At 45.1% G+C, this 19108-nt stretch overlaps 1 protein-coding gene across 1 annotated transcript in view; it reads right to left on the minus strand.

Moving 5' to 3' along the window:
* The window catches only part of GPAT3 (glycerol-3-phosphate acyltransferase 3), an 88579-nt gene that overhangs the window by 49620 nt on the left and 19851 nt on the right, over positions 1–19108 (minus strand). The window contains exon 2 of the mRNA XM_068233517.1: positions 17888–17951. Within this exon, the coding sequence (XP_068089618.1) occupies positions 17888–17951 (64 nt within the window). The remainder of the gene's footprint in view (positions 1–17887; positions 17952–19108) is intronic.

A 19108-nucleotide genomic window follows, 5' to 3' on the forward strand; every position in this document is an offset into this window, starting at 1 on the left:
TAAGTGGCAAATTTGTACAAAAGGGATATGATGCAAATAACATTGAAAAGATTAGACAGGAGGTGTTTTCCCTGGACAGGTCTGAATTGTTGCATAAAAAAAGATAGAACTAAAAACCAGAAAGGGATCCCGTTTGTAACCAACTTAGGAAAAAACACTATGCTCATAAAGAATTCTATACGCAAATTTTGGCCCCTTTTAAGCACAGATAAGGATTTGGGGCCTCTATTTAGAGAAGAGCCCTTTTTTTCAATCAGGAGAGGTAGGACTATCCAGGATAGAGTTAGACACACTGATACTGCCCCTATGCAAAAGGAGTTGACTACAGGAAAAGCAGGGACTTATCCTTGTTTAAATTGCAATGTGTGCAGTGGTGTAATAAAAGGCGAAGCCATCTGCCATCCGCACACTGGACGTAAAATTGTGATTAAAGGGAGATACTATTGTTCTACCCCTTGGGCTATATATGGGCTTAAATGCCCATGTGGGTTAATGTATGTAGGTGAGACTACAAGACCGGTTAGGACACGCATCCAGGAACACAAGAGAGCGATCACTAGGTATGCTATGGGAGAACGGAAAAGTTACGACACCTCAGTTGCGAGGCACTTTGGTGTGGCAGGCCATGGTGCGTCGCAGCTGAGGTGGTGCGTACTAGAGGCCCTTGACCCCTCAACTAGAGGAGGTAACCTAGAAAAGTTACTAAAGCAAAAGGAAGCGAAATGGATTCATGAGTTTGATGTGGTGACCCCTAGGGGCATGAACGAGAGATTGCCCCTTAAGTGCTTTTTGTAATCTATATTTATTGAATAATTTTTACAAAATAAGTTATATGGGCGAATAGTGCAATATTGTTCAATTATGCGATCTTTTATACGTATAAAATGCAATGGTATTTAATGGTTGTTTACATGTTATTGTTTGTTTTCTCCCCTCTTTCTAGGTGTGTCAGTGGCAGTCCATTGCGGAAGTGCCTGAATCACGGTCAGTTAGGTGTTTATGTTTGGTAGCCGTAATGGAGTGCCACATGACCGTGAGTTTTGCAATTTGTATAATGGGTTAACTGATGCAGAGGGTGGAGTTACTATGGGTGTGGTGTTTTATACATGTGTATATATTGGAGCTGAGGTGTTCATTTGTTGTTTATCACCTGATGAAGGAAGTTATATTCCGTAACATGTAGTGTGCACTTGTTCGACAATACAACAAGTTTGTTGCAGCCAGTGGTGTGCCGTCTCTTTTGTGGTTTTGGAGTTTCCAGTAGCCGTGGGAGCAATCCGGCTGAGACAAGGCACCGGCAGGTATTCAGGATTCACACCTGATACACCTATCCTCCGTGCACCAGTTGATGCGATTGCTCAGGCTTTTTCTGCTGCTGCCCTGAGCCAGCCCCCTCAGCCACCACAACTCCATGTGTGCAGGAGGCCTTACCTGCGGCAGGAGGCCTTACCTGCGGCCCAGCCGGGGTGCCCCCCGGCCTCATGTCCACCACTGCTGCCCGGCCTCGGTGGCCCCACGTCCACCACTGCTGTCCACCACTGCTGTCCACCACTGCTGCCCGGCCTCGGTGGCCCCACATCCACCACTGCTGCCCGGCCTCGGTGGCCCCACATCCACCACTGCTGTCCACCACTGCTGCCCGGCCTCGGTGGCCCCACGTCCACCACTGCTGTCCACCACTGCTGCCCAGCAAAGGTGCCCCCTGGCACCACAGCAAAGGTGCCCCCTGGCACCACAGGGCCCCACTGGGTCTGCACCCTCATCAACCAGCCGTGCGGACCCTGAATTTAGGAGCGATTCTCCTCAAGCAACCTGGCTCAAGTGATCCCTGCTGGCCGCCTCCATCATGATCCCCCCCCCCCCCCAGCGTCCTCTCTACTTTTCGCGGACAATCGGTAGCACCTGACTAGTTGGGAGCGTGTCGCTGTGTAGCGTCCAGTGCCGAAAATGGCAGCGCTCATATCAGCTCTCAGGCTGCTCCTCCAGTCCCACTCTTTTTCTGTTCCCGCTATCAGTGTATGTCTTGCTATGCTATGTGTGTATTACGTTAATTGTACGGGTATGCTGTAATGCTCTGTTTGTATTATGTTAACTGTATGTGTATGCTGTAATGCTCTGTTTTTGCTTTGATTTTGCTTTTGTTTATACGTATGTACCATGCTTAATTGTATACGACGCTCTGCTTAAATGTACGCACAAACTGTAATGTTGTCCTATGTATGCTTGTCCCACGTCTACGTATGTACCATGCTTAACCGTGCTATTTTCTTGTTTTTCACCAACGACCCTGTATGCGCCAAAACCAATTCCGGGTACAATCCACTGTTGTACTTGGCGAAATAAATTTTGATTCTAACCGCAGCTCTGGTGATAGAACAAGATATGTAAGTAATTCAATATACAAATGTTATAACTGTCTTTAGAATACCAAATTTGTTAGAAATGCAAAATAAATAAATACATTAAAAATAATGAAACAGACCCCATAATGAGGGTAATATGAAAGCAGCATATTTATTTTCTTTTAAATAATGCAAATTGTTTGTCTGTCCTAGCTTGTATACAAACCTTTATTGGATGTCTAGCTAGCCAAGACAAAGAGCAAAGCTCAGTTGATGCAGCAAAGCTACATACAGGTCCTTCTCAAAAAATGAGCATATTGTGATAAAGTTTATTATTTTCTGTAATGTACTGATAAACAGACTTTCATATATTTTAGATTCATTACACACAACTGAAGTAGTTCAAGCCTTTTACTGTTTTAATATCGATGATTTTGGCATACAGCTCATGAAAACCCCAAATTCCTATCTCAAAAAATTAGCATATCATGAAAAGGTTCTCTAAACGAGCTATTAACCTAATCATCTGAATCAACTAATTAACTCTAAACACCTGCAAAAGATTCCTGAGGCTTTAAAAAACTCCCAGCCTGGTTCATTACTCAAAACCTGACTGAGCGCGCCCAGACTGGTGCTGCTGCTCTCTAAGGCTGCTCCAGACATTACATCTCATTTCTGCTACTTTAAACCTCTTAATGGAAAGACTGGACCGAAATTTCAGTGGATTCTAATGTATCACTTCTCCAGCAACACCTATAACCTTTCAGAACACCTGGATTACTTGGGATGGCAAAGATTTAAGCTGGATTGGATCTTCCTTGGTATCACACACTGCTGGACACTGCACACCTTCCTTGGAATTGACCTGAGACCTTAAAGACTTTCTGCCTCTTTGTGCCCGCCGTCTCCCATCCTGTGAGTAACTTTCATCGATTATCTTCAGCATCTATGCTCAATAGACTATATTTTTCTACATATATTATATATTATATCTTCAAACTCCTAAACAAAGGACTGTGTTTTCAAATCCATGCTGTCCATCCATACATCTCTGTGTAAGGACAATTCATTCTATACAGGCCCTTTGATCTCTGCAGGATACCAGCCACAGCCGTGAAAGTTCACACCTTGACTTTAAATAGGGCCTTTCTTAGCAGGAGCCCTGAGCTGTCTCCTGTCTATCCTAATGTGTAAACATCAATATTCAGCACAGACACTTCTAGCTGTATACCAACCAAGAAATATATATCCAATTGACAAATCAACAATAATTCTACTTAAGTCTGTTGGAATCTACAGAAAGACAAAGAGAGGATCCAGGGGACGTGGGAAAAGACGTTATTCACTGCAGAACCAAAATAACTTTGTGACAAAATCTACAGAGTACACCCAGCCAACAACCCTAATAGCTCCAGCACAATCCAGCAGAGATGACAGCCACACATCTGGAGACTGTTCCCTCCTGGAGTCCTCAATCTCAGACCTCAGCTCCCAGGGTAGCCCCATCAAGGCTGTCCTCTGCAACGTCAGATCAATAAACAACAAAACAGCAATCATACATGATCTAATAGAGTCTTCTGATCTGGCCTGCCTGACTGAAACCTGGCTTTCTGAACCTGTTGGCCCCACCCTGGAGGCAGCTGTGCCAACAAACTATTCCGTGATATACTGCAACAGGAAAGAACGCAGGGGAGGAGGGGTTGCACTTTGCTTTAGAGCAGCTTTGAAAATCAGACTACTTACTGTAGGTCCTACCAACTCGTTTGAATGCTTGGGGGTGCAACTTTCAGCTGAGGAAAACATTAACATATTGCTGATCTACCGCCCACCAGAAAAATACTCAGACTTCCTTGAGGAACTTGTAGACCTCCTATGCAACCTAACACTGGAACACCCCAGATGGATTGTTCTTGGAGATTTCAATACATGGGTGGACGACTCCTCCTCACAATTTGGAAAAGAGCTACCTCGTGCCTTACATGAACTGGGCTTCCTCCAATCAATCAGCTCTGCTACTCACAGGAAAGGTCACACTCTGGACCTTATATTCCATACTGGGCTGTCAATAGCCAATGTGGAAATTAATCCTGTTGCCTGGTCAGACCATCACACTATCCACTTCTCCCTCTCAATACCAGCCGTCAAACACCAGGTCAAGAATCAAATAAAATATCGCCGCTTAAAAGGGCTAACACCTCAACATATCCGAGATAACCTTAGCTTTGATGAATTGACTGACTCCAGCTTGGACCCTGATACTCTGGTGTTTAAATACAACAAATGTGTGTCCTCCACCTTTGAGACCATTGCTCCTCTGCGCACCAAATATCTTACTCCACACCATCATGCACAGTGGTTTGATAACGCTATAAAAGAGCTGAAAAGACAAGGCCGAAAACTTGAGAGGCTGTGGCGCAAATCTCAGTCCCCAGAAGACAAACATGCCTTAATCTTCCACTTGAAGAGCTACCAAAAGGTAATCACGGGAAAAAAATCATCCTTTCTATCACAAGAGATTGCAAATGCAGTTAACAAACCAGCCCAACTGTTCCGCACAGTGGAAAAACTCTGCAACCCAGCATGTCAAAAACTTAATATCGAGTCTTCAAAGGACCTCTGTGACCAATTTGCCCATTTCTTCACAGACAAAGTCTCCGCTATAAGGTCCGCCATCCAACTTACAGCATCTGAGCCTAATATAGCGCCAAAGACCATTAGCAGAGACAACGTAACACCTTGGTCAAACTTCAAAGAAATTGATGAAGAAGTCACATCAAGCATCCTCCTTCACGTCCGCCTAACTACTTGTGACCTGGATCCTGGCCCAACACAGTTCATGTTGAACTGCCCCGACCTGTTCGTACCGGTATTCCTCAAAATTGTTAACTGTTCCTTACAATCAGGGATATTTCCTGCTTTACTGAAGGAAGCAATCATCAGGCCTCTCCTCAAAAAACCCTCCCTGGACCCAGATGCAATGACCAGCTACAGACCTGTCTCTAACCTCCCCTTTCTGGGAAAGCTAATTGAAAAAGCTGTATACCTCCAGCTAGAAGCCAGAATCCTACAAAATAACAGTTATGACCCATTCCAGTCTGGCTTCAGGAAACACCACAGCACTGAAACTGCCCTCATCCAAATATGCAACCACCTGCTCATGGCAAGAGACAGAGGAGAGTGCTCGATCCTCATACTGCTAGACCTTTCTGCAGCCTTTGACACAGTTGACCATGACATCTTGATAAACAGGCTACAGGAATACTGCGGCATTGATGGCATAGTACTTCAGTGGTTCCAATCCTTCTTGAGTGGCAGAACCCACAAAGTGTCTATGGGGCCCTTCCTGTCCACCCCTGTAACACTTAAGTATGGGGTGCCCCAGGGCTCAATCCTCTCTCCCCTGCTTTTCACGATTTACATGCTACCGTTGGGAAAACTAATCCAAAAACATGGCCTGACATACCACTGCTATGCAGACGACACCCAACTATATCTTTCCTTCAAGCCTGGTGTGACAGACCCAACTCTAACTATAAACGCCTGCTTACGTGAACTACAGCAATGGATGAATGACAACTGGCTGAAACTAAATTCAGACAAAACTGAAGTCCTTCTGATTGGAGGGCAGAGCATGATAACAAAACAACTTAACTTGCAGTCTTCACCACTGGGAATAGGAGGCACGGATCTACGCAGCTCTGATCATGTGCGTAGCCTGGGAGTTCTAATTGATGGGGATTTAAACTTCAGAACTCAAATCTCTGCTGTGGTGAAATCATCCTATTTTCACCTGAAGAACATTGCAAAAATCAAGCACCTCATACCCCCAGAAGATCTGCCAACCTTAGTCCACGCCTTCATCACATCCCGACTGGACTACTGCAATGCTCTCTACACTGGCCTTCCAAAAAAGGCCTTGTACCGGCTACAGCTGATACAGAATACTGCTGCCAGACTGCTAACCAACCAACCCCGTCACTGCCACATAACGCCAGTCCTGCATTCCCTTCACTGGCTATCTATAGAATGGAGGGTCCTATTCAAGATCGGCCTACTGACATTTAAATCCCTAAATAATCTAGGCCCTGGATACATGAAAGATATGTTACAGCTGCGAAGCAATCCCCGCATTCTCAGATCCACAGGTTCTAATAATCTAGTCATACCCAGAGTCCACTTAGAAACTTTTGGTCCCAGAGCCTTCTGTCATGCTGCCCCTACGTTTTGGAACTCCTTACCTCAACAGATCAGGACAGCCCCATCCCTGGATGTGTTTAAATCCAGACTGAAAACCCACCTGTTCAGTCTGGCATTTGCAGAAATATAACTTTTGTTGTGTGAATACTTCATCCTACTAATTACTGAATCTGAGAGAGCCTAAGCGCTTTGAGTCCTATGGGAGAAAAGCGCTATAGAAATGTTATTGTATTGTATTATTGTATTGTATTGTAAAACCGCAAACATGGGTAAGACTGCCAACCTGACTGCTGTCCAAAAGGCCATCATTAACACCCTCAAGCAAGAGGGTAAGACACAGAAAGACATTTCTGAACAAACAGGCTGTTCCCAGAGTGCTGTATCAAGGCATCTCAGTGGGAAAGAAAAAGTGTGGCAGAAAACGCTGCACGAGAAGAGGTGACCGGACCCTGAGGAAGATTGTGGAGAAGGACCGATTCCAGACCTTGGGGGACCTGCGGAAGCAGTGGACTGAGTCTGGAGTAGAAACTTCCAGAGCCACCGTGTACAGGCGTGTGCAGGAAATGGGCTACAGGTGCCGCATTCCCCAGGTCAAGCCACTTTTGAACCAGAAACAACGGCAGAAGCGCCTGACCTGGGCTACAGTGGTAGTTGTTCAGTACAGTACAGTTGCTCAGTGGTCCAAAGTACTTTTTTTCGGATGGAAGCAAATTTTGCATGTCATTCGGAAATCAAGGTGCCAGAGTCTGGAGGAAGACTGGGGACAGAGAAATGCCAAAATGCCTGAAGTCCAGTGTCAAGTACCCACAGTCAGTGATGGTCTGGGGTGCCATGTCAGCTGCTGGTGTTGGTCCACTGTATTTTATCAAGGGTAGGGTCAATGCAGCTAGCTATCAGGAGATTTTGGAGCACTTCATGCTTTCATCTGCTGAAAAGCTTTATGGAGATGAAGATTTCATTTTCCAGCATGACCTGGCACCTGCTCACAGTGCCAAAACCACTGGTAAATGGTTTACTGACCATGGCATTACTGTGCTCAATTGGCCTGCCAACTCTCCTGACCTGAACCCCATAGAGAATCTGTGGGATATTGTGAAGAGAAAGTTGAGAGACGCAAGACCCAACACTCTGGATGAGCTTAAGGCCGTTATCGAAGCATCTTGGACCTCCATAACACCTGAGCAGTGCCACAGGCTGATTGCCTCCATGCCACGCCGCATTGAAGCAGTCATTTCTGCAAAAGGATTCCCGACCAAGTATTGAGTGCATAACTAAACATAATTATTTGAAGGTTGACTTTTGTTTTAAAAACACTTTTCTTTTATTGGTCGGATGAAATATGCCAATTTTGAGATAGGAATTTTAGGTTTTCATGAGCTGTATGCCGAAATCATCAATATTAAAACAATAAAAGGCTTGAACTACTTCAGTTGTGTGTAATGAATCTAAAATATATGAAAGTCTAAAGTTTATCGGTACATTACAGAAAATAATGAACTTTATCACAATATGCAAATTGTTTGAGAAGGACCTGTACACATCTAACTATCGCACGGTCACACTCGGCGGGGAGGGGGGTCCCCCCCCCCCCTCCCTCAACTCGAGCTTTCCCCTCTGTGCGCCCCTCCAGCTTCAATAGCTATACAAGACAAGTGCAGCGGAGCAGCGGCAGGCAAACATAGCTTCCGTGCGTCCGGACGCTTCTCGCTCTAGTGACTGACGCGACAGCGACTTCCTGTTTTATACAGGAAGTCGCGTCAGTCACTAGAGCGAGAAGTGTCTGCGCTGGAACGCACGGAAGGTATGTTTGCCTGTCGCTGCCGCCGCACTAGTCTTCTATAGCTATTGAAGCTGGAGGGGAGCACAGAGGGGAAAGCCCGAGGTGAGGAAAGGGGGGGGGGATTGGGACCATCCCTCCCCGCCGAGTGTGGCCATAGCTTTCCCCTCATGGTGCGACCCCTCCAGCTCCCCAAATCGGCCACGAGCGGGCCTTAGGGAGGGGGGGGGGGGCGCATGGGCTGCATCCCCTATTGTTACGCGCATGTTGTTGCCAAAACAGTCTTAGCTGAAAACTGTTGTACAGGCATACTGTTTGGCTCTCTGCTAAGCTGCATGATATGTTCTAGGATTCTTTGAAGAGGGGAAATGGAGGAGGAGCAGGTGGTGTCTCACTATGAGCACAAAAATGGCAGCAGCCAATGATTTTCTGGCTGGGCAGAAAACAAGAGAGGAAGTCACCAATGTTGGTTAACACCTGTAGGTTTGAACAGGTTTTTTTTGTACATAACTACAGTTTTGTTCGGTGGAATTTAAAGCCTAAGGACTTTGTAACCTGTTAATAAACTTGCTGTTTCCTAGCTGATATATGAAAGACACTGATTTGCTGGTCATGTGCAAGACTCATCTAAGTGACCTACTCAGGCATGCTAGAGCATGGTGTAGAGATAAATATAGTCGATTTACTATCTAATCTGTGAGTAAGTAAATGTTATGCAAGACAGTGCTTCACCTATGTGACTTTTGGCTGCACATTGACCTTTATGTTGTGTAGCCTGCCAGGTGTTACACATGCACAAGTCATTTCAGCTCCAACCCAGTTTGGACAGAATGCTGGGAATACACAAGATTTTTCAGCCGATTTACTGTCCGATCAATTTTCTTATCAATTTCCATTCACTTCTATGGAAAAAAAAAAACACACGATCAGAAAAACGATCGAAAATAAAAGGAAAAGGAAAAGTAAATTAACCTCCTTGGCGGAAAGCCCGACCTAGGGTCGGGCTAGCTGCCACAGGGGATCACATTGCCCCGGGAGGATAAAGAAAAAAAAAAAAAAAAGAAAAAAAAAAAAAAAGTGCTATATGTTTCTGCTAGCATTTTGCTAGCTAATTATGTCCTCCAAGTGCCTCCGGTCCCCACCGATCACCGCCGTAATAGTACCCCCCCAGGGATCCCGCAACGGCGCAGCCTTCACCTCCAGGCTTCGCTATGGGGAGGATCGGGACTTCGCATGACATCATGTCCGATCGTCCCCAAGCTGGATCGTGAAGCTGCGGCTCTCGCGGAATCGCGGAGGGGTAAATATTGCCATCGGGGGGTTTAGATGGGTGACGGGGGGCTTGGGGGACATAATTAGCTAGCCAAGTGCTAGCTTAGGCATATAGGGCAACTTTTATTTAAAAAAATCCTTCCGTGGACGCAGCCTCTAAAACTGCATACCGCCAGGGAGGAAAAAAAAAAAAAAAAAAAAAAACACACCACACACACACACACCAAACAACCTTTTGTATAAAAATGTTCCTACTAATTTACTCAGTGTTAGGGCTGGGATCCACTTGAGATGAAAAATTGCTATAGAAAACGCTGATGCTCCTGTGGTATCACCGCATACGCTTGTGTTTGCCAACCACTTTTGCAAGCACCAGCGCTTCATGGAAAGCAGAAAGCGCTACAGGAAGCACTCTAGAAGACTCCCCAAGTTTTTATACCCTAAAAATTAAAGGGCTATGGTACACAATAGATTTTCTAGCAGACTTGTAACTGGCTACAGTACCCTTGTACTGTACTCACATACACAGCAATAATCTGCTACTATTGCAACATAGTTACCCCATATTTGAATAATATTAGCAGCAACTGGCTACCAATGCCAGTGCAACATGCCATGGGTACAAAGTGCCAAAAGCAGCTCTCCCAAATCTGCCCAACCATCTTCTAAACTTGGTCTGTTGGAAGATAAATTGAGTGTGTGTACGGCTGGCAAACAACCAGACCAACTGATAACCGATTGTTTGCCAGATCCAACTGGTGGATCAATCTGACCAACTATCATGGCGGTTGGAACATGTGTACAAGTCTTTTGAACAACTTTGTTGTTTTTAAATGCAGCCACAATATACAGTTTGTCATTTAGCTTGATCGCATGTGGGTCATGTTGTATGGTTGGTTGTGCATTATGTTAGATGTGTATATGAGCCTTTAGGATGTTTGCTATTGCTTCATTCCAGGGAAATGTCAAGAGAGCTTGTGTATTATTGTGCTGCTCCTTAAAGAATTCGGGGACTTCTAAAGGGCTTTTAACCTCCCTGGCAGTGCATTTCTGTTTGCATTTATAAGCCTAAAAGCGGTATTTTTTTTAAAAAAGAAATTTTAGGCCTCCAATTCATAACTCACCAAAATATGTCAGAATAAAAGTCTGGTAGACATTCTGCATATAAAAAGTCTAGAACACAAAAAATTGTTGAAATAATTACATTTATCAATAAACAAAAAAATAGCAAAACTACAAATAAAGCAGCATGTTATTATACCGTATGTACATGTATACCTAATACACCTCCCACGTATGGTATATTTTAAAGCAGGGAATGGCTCAGAGTCCAACGTCACAAATCAGAGCAGTAGAATAGGGATTCCTTTCTGACTTTTTTTTTCCCTTTCTCATCAGTCTTAGAGCAGTAACCACCACATGTCCTGGTTGGTGTATTTTTTCGGGGAGTGGGTAAAATATACTCCATGAAGCGACGGCCAGTGAGGCGCTCCGGCTTCAAAGTGTAGGAGGCACGACGCTTCACTCTAGCACTCAGTCCTGATATTTCAGGCATATGCACGCACACATCTTCCAGATAAAGTCTTCGGGAGTTACTGGCCTGTCACTGCGCTGCTTGTAGAGGATGTACGCATTCCACAAGCTTTGCTCCAGGTGATGACAAAACTTTTTGTAGTGCTTTTTCGGTTTTCATACTGCGCGGTAAAATGTAATCGGCTCTGTCCACACCACCCACCGTGCAATTGTAGTCCACCATGAGCTGACAGTTTTGAATGTGTTCACCTCCTCTCATTCTGGCGATGACAGTCGAGGTGTCATGGACGGTGCTGAGTAGATAGATATTTTTTGCCACACATCAGCGGAGAGCTAGCATTTTCCCCTTTTGCCAAGAAGTAATGTCCCCAGTTTTTAGCTTCTGTTTGGCGAAGGCTGATGGCATTTCCAGCCTGTTAGGCCTAACAGTGCTGTAGGCATCAGTCCTATTTTGTATAACGAACTCAAAAAGTTTAGGGGAGCTGTAAACATCATCAGTGGTGACACAATAGCCTTTGTTCAGTAAAGGCTAAACCAGAGACAGCACAGAGGATGTCGCCACTTTGTAGTTGTTGAACCTGGGGTTGAACTTGGTGCCTTTGCTGTTATACAGTGTTGTATTCCAGATGTAACCGGTTGATGACTCACATGTACGATTTTATGCCAAAAGCGAGCCCGCTTAGATGCTAGGTACTAGACCCAACTCAGTCTCCCCTTATAGGCCATCAGACTCTTGTCCACACTTATGTCCCTCTGTGGTACGCAAGTGGTCCGGAAGTTGTCAATGAAGAGCGGATACACCTCCCAATTTTTTGTTTTGTTTTGCCGCAGGGTGGGTGGACTCCTAAAAGATGTCATTGTTGCTGAAGTGCAAAAACATCATAACCAAGCTAAACCGATATTCGTACATCACAGTTCCAAAAAAAAAAAAAAAAAAAAGGGTAGCGATTATTTTGTTGGTAGAGCAATACCATTTCTGCAGGGGCTTCCCCACCACCCCTGCAGAATAATTAGGCCAAAAAAAGAGCCAAAATGTCCTGTTTGGTGACAGGCTCCCATGTCCTGCTCCTTAAAAAAGCGCCCTTGAGGAGCAGCCAGTTGTTAGTCAGTATAGCGGTTCGTCTCCTTCACTATTATGTCAATGACAGAGTCATAGAAAAAGAGCAGCAGGTAGGCCAGGGGGTTGTGCTCACAGTCTACCTTCAGGCCAGGTTCCCCAGTAAGAGGGAAACGTGGGGGCGCTTGCAGAGACTGAATAGTGTAAGTGGGGCACCAAATGCGGACATCACTGACCTCAGCGGTGATCGAGTCACTATCGCTACCTGGGTCAGGTGACAGCATGTGTGTCACTGTCCCTCGAGTCCGCCAGTGACTGCAAATTGCTGTCCTCAAACTCCACCAGTGCTTCCGGTGTGAGACACTTTCTGGAGGGCTGATGCCATAGCAGATGATAGGCAGAAAGAGGTTGGTAACAGGTAGGCAGAAAAGTAATAAGAGAAGCAGATCACACAAGCACTTGGCTCAGACGCAGTCAGGAACCAAATGGCAACATTGCATCGGATACAAATCCACTTGTATCCAATACAATTCTAAATTGGACCAATCAGCATTTAATATTTCCCCTACCTCCTACATGACCTCACACCACGACCCCCCTCCCAGACGTCACACCGCTCGGTTATCATGATTGGCGCAGCAGCAAGGTTAAGGGGATCCTGGCGGTCAGAGAGAAGCCTGGGTCCCGCTGGCCAGCGCTAATCGCACGCGAGACCCAGGAAACCGCGCGCTGCGGTGTCAAGCAACCTGAGCTGATCTCGGGCTTACCACTCTCAGCTACTATGACTCAGCCTGAGCTCAGCTCGGGATTACTGCTGGGGAGGGGGGATTAATTTATGACCCACTCCCCTCTCCCTCCAGACAAGAGACACTTCCAATGCACTTCCTACCTGTTAGATGTGGCTTTCTTCAGAGAGAATGACAGCTGCCAAGGCTTCAGTACAATACACATAATGTAAATAGAGCGATCTGGATTCTGTAGTTCATAAACATCTAGATGTGAGTACAATATTACTGTTCTATTACTTACTTCTATCACAGTACAATCTCTATGAAGCAGCCGCAGAGGCAAACATAACTGCGGGAAAATAACCTGTGGCAGCTCTAGATGCAGTTTCAGATAACAAAGACTCCTCTTTCAGCATACACTATAGCAGTCATATTCAGGAAGAAGAGAAGGGAAGAGGCTTCTACAAAAAGGTAGAGTTATTACATATTGGCCTTTACAACCCAACCGAAGGCAAAACAACAAAAATTAAATAGACTAGTGTTGACTAGTTTGGAGCTGCCCTGACTTATCAGCTGCTGATTTCAGTATTGTAGGCTATGTGCAGCCTCTTCCCCTCATGAACCAGGCTACGTCTCTTCCCACTGGTCCAAGCTCCCCATAGATTACCACTAGGCACTGTGTGCACATTAGTGGATAGGAGCAAGAACACTATGAAAAAAGTGGATCGCTGAGACAATAAAAACATTTAAAACTTGCGGAGCGCTCTTCACATGTGGACAAGAAGCCACTCAATCACTCACCACTCACCCACACACTGGTACCAGTACCACACAATCCGACTTCCGCCAAGTGGGGGGGAGGGGAAGAGGGAAAAGAGAGAGGCACCCAGTCTGCAGATGACCCGTGCAATTAAATGACCGTGCTTTCCCAGAGAGCCATCAGGTTTAACTGGCAGCATGAAGTAATAAAAAAATATCAACCTTCACCTTTACCGACACTATTTTATGCTTACGGCCCGATCTTCAGCAGCCTCTCGACAAAACACAGCAATAATATTCACCGGGTTCCTACCCACGAATGGGGAGACTCGCCGGTCCCGAAGGTTGTCAGCGTGCACGCTATGATCCACCAAAGGTCCTCTGCCGGCATACACGGATGTGGAGTGCTCCACTCCTCTACGGGATGTAGCCCCACCCACCTATGTGCTGCGCCTGCCCTCTGCAAGCTTTAACTGGGTGTGCATGGTAGGGGCTCAATCACTTTCTCTTTTATGAGCGTTCCAGGCTGGTTCCTGCTACAGGGAAGTAGGCGGGGCTATAACTTCAGCTGCTTATTCCAGTGCTAGCTGTAATCTCATAGCAGCATGAGCTCATCCATGCCCGATAGCAGTTCCCTTTAGCCCATCCCTATAGCATCCTTAGCAACACTTCATGGCCTCTTATTACATCAGAACAACATCCATAACTCATAGATTTTCCGCTCCAAATCCAATGCATTTCAGGGTGGAGTTCCATAATTACCCTTCATTTCTTCATATTTATGACAACCAGCAAATACGTTTTCCTTACTGAATTATAGGGAGACTTCACAGATTACAGAAAGGGAGTGTAATCTAATTTACTATTTAATCCTATGGGTTCTAATGGGTTCAAAACATATCCATCAACTCGCTTTTTGGAGGAGTGCCTTCTCTCTATCCCCCCTTCCTCTGTCCAGTAATTTATATATGCCTCTGAATTTTAGCCTCATCGGATCACCTCCATGTATCCCCAAAATGTTCTGCCACCAGACTCCATTTTTTTTGTCTACCAATCCTAATATCACTTAGGTGTTCCCCAATGCATTTTTTTTTGTTTAGGAGTCTGGTAGTCATGCCCACATACATCTTCATACATATATCCAGGCACATCGCCTCTAGTTAGGACATTAAATAAATTATTAGGGAAAGGGAGGTGCTGAAGGGGGTGTGGCTAGAAACAGCAAAAATCAATTAACCCTTCGCACACTCACATGCAAATGTTCAAACAAATGCATTCACAGATTTACTCATCCAGGCACAACTGTTATCCCTACAGCTAAATTAAAAGCCAGGGTTTTAGTTCACAGAAGAATGCATTCTTATGCTTAGTCACCTATACTGCGTAGAAGTACCCAGGTAAACATAGGTGTCCTAACTCTGGCCCTGTAACATGCATAGTGCAGACATGTAAACACATTCATTGCATCAAACCTATCAATGGATTAGGAGCACACATCCTAACTTCCTCTCCTGGGAAAGATAGTGCATCTTACCAATCGCACAAGGGAGCTAACGTTATGTGTCCATGTGCACCATGCGCATACACCAGCATAAGCTGTCTGCATGCTGACAAACATACATCTTCAGACATGGACAAGTAAGCTGGTAGACAGTCCATTCAGATCTGCAATTTATGCAGTGGCTGGATAGTGTAATGGTTAAGGGCTCTGCCTCTGACACAGGAGACCTGGGTTCAAATCTCGGCTCTGCCTGTTCAGTAAGCCAGCATCTATTTCAGTAAGGAGTTTCTTGGGCAAGTCTCCTTAACACTGCTACTGCCTACTGAGTGCGCTCTAGTGGCTGCCTCGCAAGCGCTTTGAGTCCGAGAGGAGAAAGGGCGCTATACAAATACTGCCATTATTATTATAAAACTGTATCTCCCATTCTTTGTCTCCAGTTGAGTTCAAAAAAGTTTTTGTCACATCAACAAAAAGGGCACATCGAACATCCACCACACTTAAACATATCATTTGGCGGCTTCTGACCTAATCAGGTACTGTTGACTATTGGAGTACCTGGGAATTAACCAAAACATTATGCAAACTGGGCGCGAGTCAGGCCACCATCAAAGGCCTTTCCTCCACCGCAGCTGCAATTTTTTGGGTCCATCATTAAAACAGGCCACTGGCGTCCCAAGAAATCCCTAATTTTCGACCATTGAGCATTAAAAGGACTGATGAAACGCAGCAGACTGTTCTTACTCCACTGCCTCATCTGCCCCCACAGGAGGTCGCTATGGGGCTCCCTCATTGCCTTATCCAAACTGAAGCACAATGTCTCATGGCTGTACCCTCGCTCAAAAAAAACATCCATATAACTCATGGGCCTCCATTTCAAAATCATTCTCCCGTGAACAATTTTGGCGAATCCACATGTATTGGCCCTTCAGAATGCCTTCCTTGAGGCTCCATGGATGATGGCTGGTGACATGGAGGAGGGTACTACCTGCAGTTGGTTTACGGAAGGTTCTAGTACAAAGGTTTTATCCCTCCAACCAGATCGACTTCACACATGTAAGATTTATGTTACGTTGGTTCTGGTTCAGTAAACCAATTAACTCGTCCAACTCCTCCTCACCTCTCCACCACACCACCAACACATCATTGATGTATCTTAGCCAAACCTCAACATGTTTGTTGAACAGCTCCAAGGTGTATACATCTTGATGTTCCCACATACCTAGATATAAACAGGCATAGGCAGGCCCGCAGGCCGTGCCCATAGACGTGCCTCGCACCTGCCTATAGTGGGAACCCCCAAATAAAAAACAATTGTGCTCCAGTATATAGTGCACAGGCTGACTCACAAATTATGGGCAGGAATGTCCGGGTGAGCATCCTGCAAAAAGAACTCCAGAACAGATATACCTGTCTCATGGGGAAATCGACATGTAGAGACGTTTCACGTCGATCCCCACAAGAATATTCCCTGGTCCCACCTCAATCCCCTCCAGATTCCTCAACACATCCTGAGTATACAATACAAAGGATGGCAGGGAAGATACAATGTCCTGCAATTTAGCATCTACCAATTTGCCCAAACGTTCTGTGGGACCATTTATGACACTCACAATGGGGCGACCAGGGGGAGATTAAGATTTTTATGGACTTTCGGGAAGATATAAAGCAAGGGGATGGTACATGTACTCACTTTTAAATATTCCCTTTTTGCCAATGTGAAAAGGCCCTCCTTTTTGCCAAGGTTAAAATGCCCTCCTCTCCTGCATCATCCAACAATTGATTCACTCTCTCTGCCACCCTTTCATAGGGGCTAGATCGAAGTCGTGCATAAGGTTTTCGTCCATCAATTGTCGATTTGCGCCCTGGTAATAAGCATCCCTTTTCCACAATACCACATTTCCTCACTTGTCACTAGGAGCAAGGACACACCAGAAGCAACAGTAGCTCAAGATCTTTACCTCCTGAAGCAGAACTGGAAAAGTTAGTAATTTTCAGAAATATTGCCTGGACAAATGGCTCAACCACATATATCTGAGAAGTGGCTTCTGATACTATAATAGGAAGCACAATGAGTATACCCTGTGTACTGCAGACCTTACTACGGTGAAGAAAGTACTGGTAGGCCTCCAATCCGTGCTGCTGTAACATACACACACACACATACATACATACATATAAATAAATAAAAGTACTCCAGTTGCTGTGTGGCTCAGCATCGCCATGCAGACTGTAAGGGGTCAGGCACAGCTGGCTAAAGAGATGCAACAAATCAAGGAGCTTTATATGCAGACATAAAGGACCCTGTGCAAAACTGGAAAACATTTGTGTCTTAAGCTGGCCACTAACGGTCCAATTTCTAGCGAAAAATCGTTAGAGCGATCAGAAATTCTGATCGGATTGGTTGTAAATAATCTCAGTTTATGGTCACAATCGATAATGAACGACTATAAAAACAATCGTCCGATTAAATTTTCGTCGAACCAAAATTTGGATTTTCTTGTAGGTCGTGATAGATAGGAAGTAATGATTTGTTAGATGATAGTGTAGTGAACGATTTTTCATCCGATCAGAATTTGATCGCTCGAACGATTTTTCGCTAAAAATTGGACCGTTAGTGGCCACCTTTAAGTAATTTGTGTCATGGTCATTTATGGTGTTGTATTTCAATGCCATACAGGCTTTAAAATTGTCAAAAGGCAGCCAAACTGCATTCATTCTTACCATTACTTGACACTTTAAGTTTCTTACGCTCTTCAAAGCCCTTCTGAATTCTTCGTGTGGCCCACTAAAATTAAGAAACACAAAAACAAAACCTCATAAAAAAAAAAAAAAAAAAACGTACACAGCTATGGTAAAAAAGTAAGTGTGTGTGTGTGTGTGTGTGTGTGTGTGTGTGTGTGTGTGTGTGTGTGTGTGTGTGTGTGTGTGTGTGTGTGTGTGTGTGTGTGTGTGTGTGTGTGTGTGTGTGTGTGTGTGTGTGTGTGTGTGTTTTGGAGTCTGGGGACCGCCAGTGCTGCGTGCATGCTTTGCATTAAAATTTGGTTTCTGCTGCTCATCCCTTGAGATAGATAGATAGATAGATAGATAGATAGATACACACACACACACACACACACACACACACACACACACAGACAGACAGACAGACATACACAGTGCTGCCCACTGGAAAATTTTGAATTAAGGTCACTTTTATTCAACCAGCAAGTACATTTTTGCCGGGAAATGACAAAGTGGTTTGCAAAAGTTTTTCACATTGTGTCATATTACTGCCACAAACGTATCAATTTTATTGGAATTCCACGTGAAAGACCAATAAAAAGTGGTGTACATGTGAGAAGTGGAACGAAAATCATCCAAACATTTTTTACAAATAAATAACTGCAAAGTGAGGTGTGCGTAATTTAGCCCCGAGTCAATACTTTGTAGAACCACCTTTTGCTGCAATTACCAATTACAGCTGCCAGTCTTTTAGGGCAGGGGTCCCCAACCTTTTCCGGCTCGGGGACCGCTTTCTGACCAAATTTTTCTCTCGGGACCGGGGGGGGGGGGGGGGGTGTTTCGTCGGCGATGCGCGACCTAGTGGACAGTGTCATATGCAGTGGGTTGGGGGGGGGGGGGGGTTGTTGCCCCAGTATAGGGAGATAGGGAGTTTAGTTGCCCCAGTATAGCCAGTATAGTGCCCCAGTATAGCCAGTATAGTGCCCCAGTATAGCCAGTATAGTGCCCCAGTATAGCCAGTATAGTGCCCCAGTATAGCTCGTATAGTGCCCCAGTATAGCCAGTATAGTGCTCCAGTATAGTGCTTCAGTATAGCCAGTATAGTGCCCAGTACAGCCAGTATAGTGCCCCAGTATAGCTAGTACAGTGCCCAGTACAGCCAGTATAGTGCCCCAGTATAGCTAGTATAGTGCCCAGTGCAGCCAGTATAGTGCCCCAGTA

This window comes from Hyperolius riggenbachi, chromosome 1, assembly GCF_040937935.1.
Source record: "Hyperolius riggenbachi isolate aHypRig1 chromosome 1, aHypRig1.pri, whole genome shotgun sequence".
Lineage (NCBI taxonomy): Eukaryota > Metazoa > Chordata > Amphibia > Anura > Hyperoliidae > Hyperolius > Hyperolius riggenbachi.